Source organism: Pinus tabuliformis, chromosome Q (assembly GCF_031772625.1).
Source record: "Pinus tabuliformis cultivar Carrire ecotype Pingquan chromosome Q, CPIR1, whole genome shotgun sequence".
Classification (NCBI taxonomy): Eukaryota; Viridiplantae; Streptophyta; class Pinopsida; order Pinales; family Pinaceae; genus Pinus; species Pinus tabuliformis.
This window is the reverse complement of record NC_142296.1, coordinates 1,253,584,391-1,253,596,366: the sequence shown is the minus strand read 5'-3', so window position 1 is coordinate 1,253,596,366 and position 11,976 is coordinate 1,253,584,391. Positions and strand designations below refer to the sequence as shown.

At 38.5% G+C, this 11,976-nt stretch overlaps 1 protein-coding gene across 1 annotated transcript in view; it reads left to right on the top strand.

Annotated features, from left to right (window-relative positions):
• Positions 1–2,262: 2,262 nt before the first annotated feature.
• The window catches only part of LOC149224356 (SEC12-like protein 2), a gene marked incomplete at its 5' end in the record, with an annotated part of 70,613 nt that continues 60,899 nt past the window's right edge, over positions 2,263–11,976 (top strand). Inside the window, one exon of the mRNA XM_089386100.1 lies at positions 2,263–2,430. Coding sequence (XP_089242226.1) covers positions 2,263–2,430 — 168 coding nt within the window. The remainder of the gene's footprint in view (positions 2,431–11,976) is intronic.

Below are 11,976 nucleotides of genomic sequence, written 5' to 3'. Positions count from 1 at the left end.
TTGAAAGTTGAAATACTGAAGAGGATCCTTTATAGAGGCACAAATAAAACAAAACACCAACAATAATCAACATAAGTGCTCCAAATGGCAAAAGTGAGTGGCACCAGCTTACAATCTTGGAAGCAAAGTCTACAACTGTCAATATCATAAATGCGCTAAAGTTGAGGTAGGTATGAGTTGGAAGTCACATGAAAAGAGAATTTGTGAAAATCTGGTGACCCAAATCCCTACTGCAACAATCTGATGTTATTTCTCCTACTTGCTGATTCTCTTACAAGTTATTTATAGTATTACACAACAAACATCGAAATAAATACAACTGCAGCCTTCAAAACATAAATAATATGCGGAAACAAGAACTGAGCAAGAAGAAATAACACACACAAGTGACACTGTTGTTTTTGGACAAATGTCCCCGAAAAAACCAAACTTGGGAAAACCGGTGCAACAATTGAGGATTTTATAATTATGCAGTAGTTTTTGAATACAATGTTTGGATGCCTTACTGGCTATCTGATACAGAGGATCTGATTGGCAGAGAAATTAGTGAGAAATACCTCACACTATCATTGGAGATTCAATACTGATCCAGGCTCTAGATGGCAAGCCCCACACTGCCTCTGCGCCAGCCTACGCAATTCAGCGTCACAGCGACTAGGCTCTGTGTCACCCTTCTTTCTGGCCGATTTGCCTTTGGAACTTCGACACTCTGTCCTTCCGGTCTCACACCCCGACTTCTGGCTCTAGAACTCGACTCTCCAGCAAATTTCAAATCTCCTCTCAGGCTTTGCACTGCCCCAGTGTGGCTCTACGCTACCTCTTCTGGATCTCTCTCTGCCTCCTTTGCAATGTATCCCCGGATTAGAAAACTCTCCAACCGGAAAACTATCCCTGCCTCTCACTGCAAGAAATCTCTTTGATGACCTCTCCGACAACTACTGCGCTGCTCTCTTGAAAAAATCGATATCTGATCTCTCACTCGATGTGTTTTCCAAATGCCCATCTAGCCTCTTCTTATAATCCTCTCGTTGATTAATCAACGACCCAAATTAGATTCTAATCAATGGCTCAGATCATTTTGACTTGATCCTCGTCTTCTTCTAGAAGTTTCACTCCCAGTTTAATTAATACCCTTTAATTTTTTTAACTTCCTAAGTTTAGACTCAGGCATCCATTAAAAATAATTAATTATTTTAATAAAACTGTGTCCGGGTGGAATTTCCCAAAATGATTTCTCGGTATTCTGGAATACATGTGTCCTAACCTCCCTGCAAATTTTGACGCTTAGAGCACATCCGATGCTACCAGAAATCAACACTCCCTCTTAGCGAGGAATGTGCTCTAGTAATGCAACCTGCTGAAGCATCACTCTGACTCTGAACATATCCCTCTGCGCTGCTGATATCTAACATTACTACCCACCAACTACTGCGCAAATGCTGCATCCGTGCCGCCGCTGACTCTGCATGCTGCTGCCAACTGCATCTGCACTGCAACTCTGTTCCAACTGCTGCTGCTGCCTTCTTCAACAACTGCAATGGAAAAACATCCAAAATACTGAACCAATGCTACCAGAAAATCAACAGAATTGAGCTTAGGGGTGATAAATTTCTTGAGGTGGGTCTGTTACAGTCTAGGCTTTTAGAAAAACAAAGGATTTTTGGTGTCATACTAATAAAAGCAAAGAAGTAATTTAGTGTCATTTGCTGAAATTTTCTCTTCTGTGTTAGGAAGCTAGAAAGTCTGATATCTTATTAATATGTTCAAACATATGGGAGAGTGGTGGTGTAGCATGTCAGTGCTGTCTACTAGTTTCTCTTTTCCACAGCCTTTTGAGATTTTGTCTTCACAACTTCCAATAACTTTGGTAGGTGCATTTCCATATTTTAAATTTCCGCTCTTAGGTTTTAACATGCTTGTAGTGTTCTTATGCCTTGAGAACATAAAAAATAAATTCTTTTTTATATTCTTGTTTTTTTGGACCTTCATGGCATGTTCTAATTTCTTTTATACACATTTTACTTTTTTGGGTTGCTAAATAACCCAATGAAACAATTTTCTTTCCAGTAGAGGATATAGAGTGTTATGTCATAGATATCAGCGTGGATACCAGTAAGGTTCTGCAATCTATTACAAACTGATATTAGCTCACAGTTTTAGTATTCTCAAAATGTATCAGTGATCTTTCGACTACTGTTTCATAAAATAGTACAGCATCATGAAAATGGAGCTTCCTATAATTGGAATTTACGATATTGCTGATTTTATCATTGCTGCAGGAGATTTGAATTGACGAGCCAGGATGAATCAGAGGCTACAAAGATTGGTATCAAGCCTTCAGGAAAAGCATTGGATCAGTTAGAAAATGCGGGTCGACAGCAATGTTTAATCTTTAGCACAAATGGGCTCTTGCTTGCGGCAGGTGGTGAAGTAAGTGTTAGATTTACATTCACAAGTATGAATTAACCAAGAATCTGAAATTCCTTTTCTTGTTGGTAAAAAATGCTTCCTTTGATTACAAATATGTTTAAAATATATACATACAGGGCATTTTTACAAAAAAGGACCATGTGGGTGGCCACCACAGGAAAAATTATAATTGGTCTAAAAGCCATAGATCCTAGCAAAATGTCCCCATGTCATATGTAACATAAATTTAGTACCACCTGACCATACGACATATAAGTTTAGTGTCCCCAAAAGGATTGCCATTAAGGCACAGAAAGGACAAAACATGACACATTAAGGAAATCAATGTGAGCCACCATTGGAAGGGTTTACAATAAATTTAGTACCACTTGACCATACAACATGTAAGTTTAGTGTGTCCCCAAAAGGATTGCCATTAAGGCAAAGAAAAGACAAAACATGACACATTAAAGAAATCAATGTAAGCCACCACTAAAATTAACCCACGTTGTGTGAAGGATCACTCTTGTCTTTTCTTTAGGGCCCCAAACCATCATTATTAGGCTCCATCTCATGTACAGCAATGTCTCAAACATCATCTTCAAGTTTATTTTTTTGAGAAATTGCTAGCTTGAGATGGCTAGGCTTCCTCACTCAATCGAGATATTGTGGATTGGGTAAAGGGGATTGGATAATCAAGGGGAGATTCCTTGCTCATGCTGCAAGGTGTGTTAGCTGTTGGGTTACTCCTAAAGTGTCTACACCTTATTTGGGGGTGCTTCATGGAATTTGGGGTACGTGGTGTACGTTCAGTCCTTGTATGGTTTGAGATGGATTAACACATGTGAGATAGTCTGTGATGGATTGGCACATTGGAGTTAGTTTGCTCAGTGGTTGCTTGACCTCAAGTGGGTGCTTGCTTGGCATTCTTCCTTAGGCATTGGAGTTCTCTTGATAGCTTGGGGGACATCTTTCATGATGGTCACATGGAGAATTTTGCTTGCTTGGAGAATGCTCTATTTAGGAGGAGTGTTGTGCATTTTAAAGGGGAGCATCAGGCCCTGGATAGCATGGGCTAGCTTGGATTCCTGTGCTGAGGCTTGGAGTTGGTTTAGGGATGCCTAGTTAGTGATAGTGTTCATGTAGGGGGAGTGGACCTAGTGGAGCACATGGCTTAGGAAGAATGATGGAGTCTATGTGGGCTTGTGATAAATAAGTCTAGAGTCTGGACATACCTAATATAGCTACACATCTTGCAGTGTTTATTGTGTACAACATAACCTTGGAACTTGACATGTGTACCCTTGGAGTGGAGTGCTTCACTTGTGCGAGCCTACATGTGTTTATTGTAGGTTGCATGTAAGGGCATGGATGCACATTATGTCGTCATCATTGATCATAGCTCATTATGCTTATCACTTGGGTTAGAGATGTAATCAAGTGGAGTTCACTAGTTATCTTCTCTCCCTTAGATCTTCATTTGTACTTGGTCTCTTTCTCTCTTGGAGTCACTAGGGTTTCTTGATATTCTTGGAGCATATTGAAGTCTAGGGTCAGGGTTTAATCCCTTAGAGAATTGAGATTAGGTATTGAGATGGAACCCTAGGGTGTATTTGGTGAAGAAAGAGAATAGGAGATGCCTTTACTTGGAGAACTTGTTTGACTGATTCATTCATGTTCAAGCTCCTTGGTCGGACTAGTGTTCTCATTGTTTTGCTTAGCTTGGGTTTTGTAGAGCTAGTGGATTGTACTGGCTTTGTGACAAAGCTATGGTATGTACATGAACTTCATCTTATGCATATTAATTAAGTTTTCAACTGTCCAATACTTGTGTAAATTGCATATTTGTTTTTTATTTTGTTTTTTTGACTTAAATAAAGGGCAATTATGTTTAGTGATTTAACATGTAATTGTAGAAGATAAGGGTTGTTTTACTGCTGTAAATATGAGTTTTCAGATCTGGTTTATGTATGATAATACTGCCTTAGAGGGCTGAAACTTATCAGAACACTTTGGTATTTTTTCTCCTTGGATTGTCTAGAAGATGGGTTGTTAAGGATTGAAATATTGTCCACCTTTTCTGCTGTTTTCTTCTATGTTTCATAATAGCCTTATGGCTGAATTCACAGGGTTAAGATCTTGGAACCTCCAGTTTGAATTCTGAATTTTGAGAAATATCAATAAGGTGTCCCTTCCTAATATTTCTAGAGTTGTTGCATGTGCACCATGTCCAACTTTGCCTTTTGTGTTTGCTATGTAATCAATAGTGAAAGATTAACACAAATAAGTGTTCTCTAAACCAACGAAAAAATCTTATCCTCGTGTCTGATTAGTTGAGATTGCATTCCTTTTCTTCCAGATTAAAAAAAAAACCTTTAATTCTAACAAGCTGCCTCGCAGAACTCAACAACCTGTTAGGGTCCTATATTTCATAGGATGAGTTGTTTTTACCTGATGATTTATATTTGAAAAATGTAAATAATGTTTCCTATTTGAAATTTATTTCCATATATATATATAAATAAAAAGAAAAAGAAAAATAAATTGTAGGGGACATAAAAAATAGAATAAAGAAAGAAATGAAAGAAAAGAAAAGAAAAGAAAAACAAAAAGAGAAAAAAATAAATGAAAATGTCCCCCTAGGTGAGCAAGTCTAAATGCCACCAAGAAAATCAAAATTGCATGAAAGCATACTTCAGGAATGTTTGATTTTGTGTGCAGCTTGTTTCAATGCCACATTGTAAATAGGACAATTAGAAATAGTTAGTCTAATCACATTGTTTAAACGTGATTAGTCTGAAAATAAATTTAATTAGGTGAGTGAATAAATCAATCACACAGTGTAATCGTGATTGAGCTTGATTAGTGAATTTAATCACACCATTTAATTGTGGTTAACTGACAAAGAAAAAATAATCAAAAACCTTAGAAAAATGAATAAAAAGGGCTTGCAAATCAAAATGCGCCTTTAGAATAGATTAATCATGCTTAGGATAAATTAATTAGGTTTAAAATAATTAATCGTTTCATTTAATCACGATTAATCGTTTGTAATAAGGCATCTGGCGCTAATGTTTGGTTTTATGATAAAACGACAAAATGGTATGTTGGCATGGGATTATCAACTGCGACGAATCAAAGGTTGAGATCTCCCCCGCCCGGATCAACGACGGGGGAGTGTTTTCGGGCCCGCTCGAGCTCCATCCCATTTTTCCCCCGGGGGGGGGGGTCCCGAAAAGTTTGTTACGTGTCACCCTCACAACGTTTCACACCCCCCTTGCCTTTTCACTCATTGCGCGCCCCCTCCGAAAAGTCTTCCAGCATTGACCGCTCGCCCCTCCACCAGTCCCTATTCGCCACGACACCCTTCCCGACCCCACTCACCGTCCGCCAACTCTTCCTCACGAACCCCACTCCCACAACTTTCCCTTCTGTTTAACCTGTCACGAGAATTCGTCCCACTCCTAATCAGAGGTCGCCATCTGGCACTCCCCTGCCCATGTCAGCAAACCGTTACGCCAATTAATTTTTCCCTTTCCCAGTATTGGTAAAAACGAACTGTAACTTCAAAATTACCCTATTAAGCACTGTTAAACCACAAATTCCTTTCCTTCGCTGTTTTGCACGACCTGTACAAGATTTCCATCTTTCACGATGTCGCATTAGCCAGACAATTGCCCAACGACAGTGATCCAATCGCTATCAGAGGCTCCACTCTAGCTTTCTATAGTCAACTTCTTGTTCCAGGTAATCCTATTGTTGTCCTCCCTCTGTGTTTGCTTTTAAAAATCGACAATGCCTCCTGAAAGTAGAACTCCTAAAGACAAGGGAAAGAAATCAGAGGCAAATCCCATGTTACCCCCTCCTATTGACCTGGATCATCAACCCTTAGTCGATTTACAATACAAAATTGTTGAGACAAACTGTGAATTCGACTTGTTCGAACTTCACAGTTGGTTGAAGCAGAAATTCTTAGATCAGAGTGATGAATTGAATCTATGGGAGTCTACCCTCCCTCAATTCATGTTCCCACAAACCCATCATTTCCCTGAGCTAGTCTCCTGGTGTCAATTAAGCTATGTACCCTCCCAAAGAGCAATTAAGAGTTGATGGTGAAATTCTGATCACCATCACAGCCGAAGCCATATCTCAAATGCTCCAAGTAATCATTCCAGAGTCTTCCAAGCCACTGTCAGTAGACTCTCTCACAGAGCTCTACAAGAATTTAACCTTCCCTCAGAGAGCGAAAATATTTGAAATCTTTCTTCCTGAAGATGTCCAATTACCTAAAACAAACCCTCCATATTCCTCTTCTATGTTCTCCGAGGTAACCAAACAAATAATCAACATCATTTCATATGTACTTGGTTATCACTCTGATCAGTGGGTTGATGAGGCCATTGTTGGCTTCTTGTCAATTTTTACCACTAGTGAGAAACCTGTTATCTTTAATTACAGTGAATTTATTGCAGATGCAATGCATGATCAATTCATAAAGTTTCCTACAGAGGGAGCTTTAAATATTCTGCTGTTTTAGTTTACATGTTTATTTATCATCGAGCAGACAGGTTTCCCTTTACTTTGCAGAAGATGGATGAGTAGGGTAGTGCTCAATTAATCATACATTAGACCTCTCTGGTTAGGAAAAACTCCACAGAGTTTACTTTCATAGACTATGTTGATCAGTTTTTGTATACAATTATTTCTCTGTTGCATAGTGATTTGGAGCCTAGCATAGGAGCATATATTATTTTTTTTTTGCATCTTAGTGACCAGGTGACTGGTATTTATACCAGAACTACACCGAGATCAGAGTCTATGGGTGTGAATTTCCACCCTATAAGCTACAAAAATTTGTTCCCATGACACTGTTCTCATTAGAATACAATAGACAAATGATACATTTGGATGACTTACATTTTGTGGCGGCTATAACAAGAAGGCACAATTTAAAATTAAAGCACAGGTAGGACCTTTTGTGTGCAATACCAGAATAGCTGGTAAAGAAACTGATTTGCTGTTGAAGCAATTAAATTTCAAATTGAGCTTCACTTGGTCTTATGAGCCTTTTGGTATGATTTCAAATCTGAGGGTGGAGCAAAAGACTACTCCCTACACAGATACTCCTTAGCCAGAGATCGTGCAATACATGAACCAATACTAGTGGGAGGAGAATACACTGCAAGAGGCCGAGGAACAAGTCATATCAACAACAACCTCTCAGACTCCTACACCTCAAGAAAGGCATGATAAAAGGCCCAAAGAAGAAGAGTCTTCTCTAGTAACAGAAATTGAAGCCAAGCAGTTTTTAATATATACCAAGAAGTCTAAAAAGAATCCACCACCAGTTTTTATGCAGGGGGATGATTAGCAGGCTGCTACAGTCATGACAGGTAAACCTGTTTCAACCACATTAGAAGATATTTTTGTAGGTATTGAACAGGAAAGGTCTACCAAGACTAATTGGTAGGGAAGATAAACTCATGAGCTTGACAGAGTACCAAAAGAAACTATGTACTATTGCCCAAGACAATTCGCATTCCTGGAGGCCTTAGATTTCGACTTGTTCATTAGTCATGAGCTTGAACATTTGTTCATCATCAAACCAACTTTCCAGAATTACACAGATGTGGATGAGGCTTATAGAAAATTAGTTAAATTTTCTATCCCCAGTGAAGACAGATGGGACAAGCTGTGTGAATTACTTGAGTAATTTTTTTATCTTCGACAGCAAGGCAAACAACGCAGCAAATTTGTAGGCTCAGCGATCAATAGTCATCCTCAACAATAGGGCCAGTAGTTCCAACAGTTCGAAAATTCCTAAATTTTTGTACTAATTTTATAATCAATTTTTAGATATTTTTAGGATCCTATCTTTATCTTTAGAATCAAGATATTTTGTAATATTTTCTATAAATACTTCATAATTCGAAGTATGAAGGGTTGAGACTTGTTTGAAGAAAAGGACTTGTATTGTAAAGCAGCCCACAGAGCCACCATTGATCAGATTTTCAGTAAGACAGTGCAATCATTACAGGATTCTTGTGTCATTTTTATTGGTGAATTGCATCTCTCTTTGTCAATTTGTTTTCTTTTTATTCTCATATGTGATTCTAAAATCTAAATTATTCTAAGAAGATAAAAAACAAAATTTGTTTGAATGTACACTCTGTCTCTGGTTTATGAATAATTCCTATGTTTTCCACTAAAGGTTAAAATCAGAATTCTTAATTGGTCTGTTTTTAATTAGATCTCTAAATCCTTTCCTCTCCTTCACAACGTAGATCTTAAAGTATCCAATGAATTTGCCTAACCTGCCCAGTAAGTTTAGCCTGTAAACTCTGTATTTGATCATACTAAACTTGTGACTCCATTTGCCCTATGGCCTTTCTTCCTAGTTTCAACCCAACAACACAAAAAACCCAAACCTGAACTTAATAGCTAGCCTAATACCTTCATTCAAACAGAGCTAAATCATAAAGAGAGATCCCTCTCTGAAACTGGAAGGGCTAGATTCCCAGTTTCAAAAGTGGTTCTGTGGTTACCTCTGTGATTTTTTCCACAACCTCAAAAATTACGGAGTGATAACACAACCCATGGTAATTTGTTCCTTAAAAGGGAGAATATTCATAAGAGGAGAGTAGGGAGAAACTAGCTAGAAAAGGCTTAGACCCATCTCAAGGCAGAGTTGGTAAAACAACAAAATTGGAAGAGATGTTTGAGGGTCTTATGCTGACCATAGAAAGAGTAGGAGGCTCGAGAATTCCAAGATGCTAAAGTGTATGGCCTACATGAAGACTGTCCACAATAAGTGACCAATTAAAGAAAGCCCTTTTTGGCTCCAAAAAGGGTTTTCATACACTTAAAAGATGAAAGAGTCACATGAATTGCTTAGATTTAATCCCCCATAATAGGTTTATGACCTATGTTGCTTCGGGATGTGTCCACTAGTTTATAGAAGGTGTCCTCGAGACAACGATGCCTTTCTTGTACTAGAGATAGGTATGAAAACATCCCCAGTTGTTAGGAACATCCCTTTGCCTATCATGAAGTAATGACTTATACTTGTTATCTTTGATATATACTTGGCAATATGTAATGTATTAGACTATGCATAAAAGTCTATGTATGAAACAATGACAAGGGAAAAAGAGCAAAGTTAGGGATGAATATTAATAAAGAGATTATGGGAGATGACTATGGAGATGGTTAAATTGGATGTCTAAATCATAATGTCTTTTAGTTAATGCCATACAAAGGGTGCTTTTGTACATTGGAATATACACATTGGTAGTGGAATGATTGATTAGAGTTTAATTCCCCATTATCAAGTTACATGTGTCCCTTGCTTTGATGTGTGTTTGAATGTATTTGCTGGTCATATTTAATCACAACATTTGGTGTGAAAGCAATAGGAATGGGTATACATCATTGCAAGTAGAAGTTAGAACAAGGCATTGATGAGAGCCGGAACATGAGAGGAGAAAATTCTTTGACTACAGAACAAGGCATTGATGAGATCTGAGCCATTGTTGGCTTTGTCAAAAAGAATAAGGAGACAAACATCAAAGGGTGTGGGCAAGTTGCACAACAAAAGAGACAGTGCGGGTAAGTTACATCTCAAGCTACACATCACAAGAGATAGTGATGGTAAGTTACATCGCAAGCTACACATCACAACAAAGACAATTACCAATGAAGAGAACAAGGCTATTTTAAAATTTTCCATCACAAACAAACCAACCAATGAGTTTTTTAGTGTTTCCTTGTTGAGACTTGAACTTGCTAAACATTGTGTAGATATGGATCATTTGGGAAAGAGAGTTGCATAATGATTTGCTCTAGATCGCTTGGTAAAGAGAGTTGCACAACAATTTCCAGTAGATCTACTTTTTCCTTAGCAAGATTTCTACATAATTTGTACCTAGATTTCGTGATGGTAAGATCATTGACATAGACCACTAAGATCGCTATGTCATCATCACTATTTTTGACATAGAGAGTGGGTTTAGAATAATTTTTTGTGAACCCAAAATCTCTAAGGTAGTGATCAAGTTGGAAATAGTAGGGTTGAGGAGTCTGCTTGAGTTCATACAAGAACTTTAACCACTGACAAACTAGATGTTTTTTTAGTAACCTGAAGCCTTTGCAGTTGCACAACTCCATCATGTAGACCTTCTCATCCAAGTCTCCATTCAAGAAGGCACTTTAACATCCATCTGATATACCTTCCATCCAAAATGAACAGCAAGGGAGATAACTTGCTGAAAGGTTACCATATTTATAGTAGGGGCAAAGGCTTCTTCATAATATTTTTTCTTATGTGGTTCACGAACCCCGGAGATCAATGACCACTAAGTCCATGAAATAAATGTACTAGGGAAATATCATTTCCTGTCAGCTGAATCATAGAGCTTGACCTCAAGAGTGTTGAGAGAATTGAACTCGTGACCTCTCAATAGCAAAGGTTCTTTAACAGTGGGGAGTTGAACAATTTGTTGATTTTTCTAGGGCAAACAACTAGAACAAATTTTCTTCACCATATATCTACTTCCAATGATTATTTAGCGTTAATTACACATAAGATCCATTTAATATCATTAAGCAGTTACACAGAAGAAAATATCAACCAATAAACACAAAATAACAGTATCATAAGACAATGAGGAGATTTGCCTAGGCTTCAAGGAAGAACCAACATCAAGAGAATAACCAAACCAAAAACCAAGATCAAGTGCCAAGCCCTCCTTCTCCTTCAGATTTCGGCCCCCTTCTTCCTTCCTTTTGCGTTAGAACATAGATCATAATGAGAGAAATCGATGTGTCAAAATGAGGAGAGGTGATCTCCTTTATATAGTCTTTCAAGGGGGTCAAATGGGTGCCTCTTAGAGACCTAGCTGACTTGAACAAATAGGAGGCCGACTTGAATTATTGGAGGCAAAAATCGAAATTCAAAAATTTATATTTTTCCACATGATGAAAATATCGACCTTGGCAACCATATTTTCAACACTCCCTCTTAGCCAGGGAGGTACTTTTCATTCTCTCTCAAGATCAATCTCCTCGACCAATCTTTAGGTCTCCGGCCTCACAACCTAAGGGATAAGCATGTGGCTCTCTCTTTATCAAGATCAATCTCCCCTACCAATGCATATGTCTCTTGGTCCACAACCTAAGGGATAGATCATCAATGTCATCATAAGGAAAGATACATAGCATCCAACACATCCCAAGGAAAGATATATAGCATCCAACACGTCACACGAGCCACAACCCTGTGGCATACATGTTAGTGCCCTACTGACCAGTGGGATCAATCAACGAGGCCAAACAATCATATCCACAGGGTACATCTCCCCGACCACAACAAGGTCTCCTGACCCACAACCTAAGGGAGGAATCCCTATCTCAATCATATACATAGGGTACATCTCCCCGACCATAAGGTCTCCCGGCCCACAGCGTAAGGGAGGAATCCCTATCTCAATCCCTGACCATAAATAAGGTCTTGTGACCCACAACCTAAGGGAGAGATCACAAACTCAGTGCCTTAGAACCAAGCTCCTC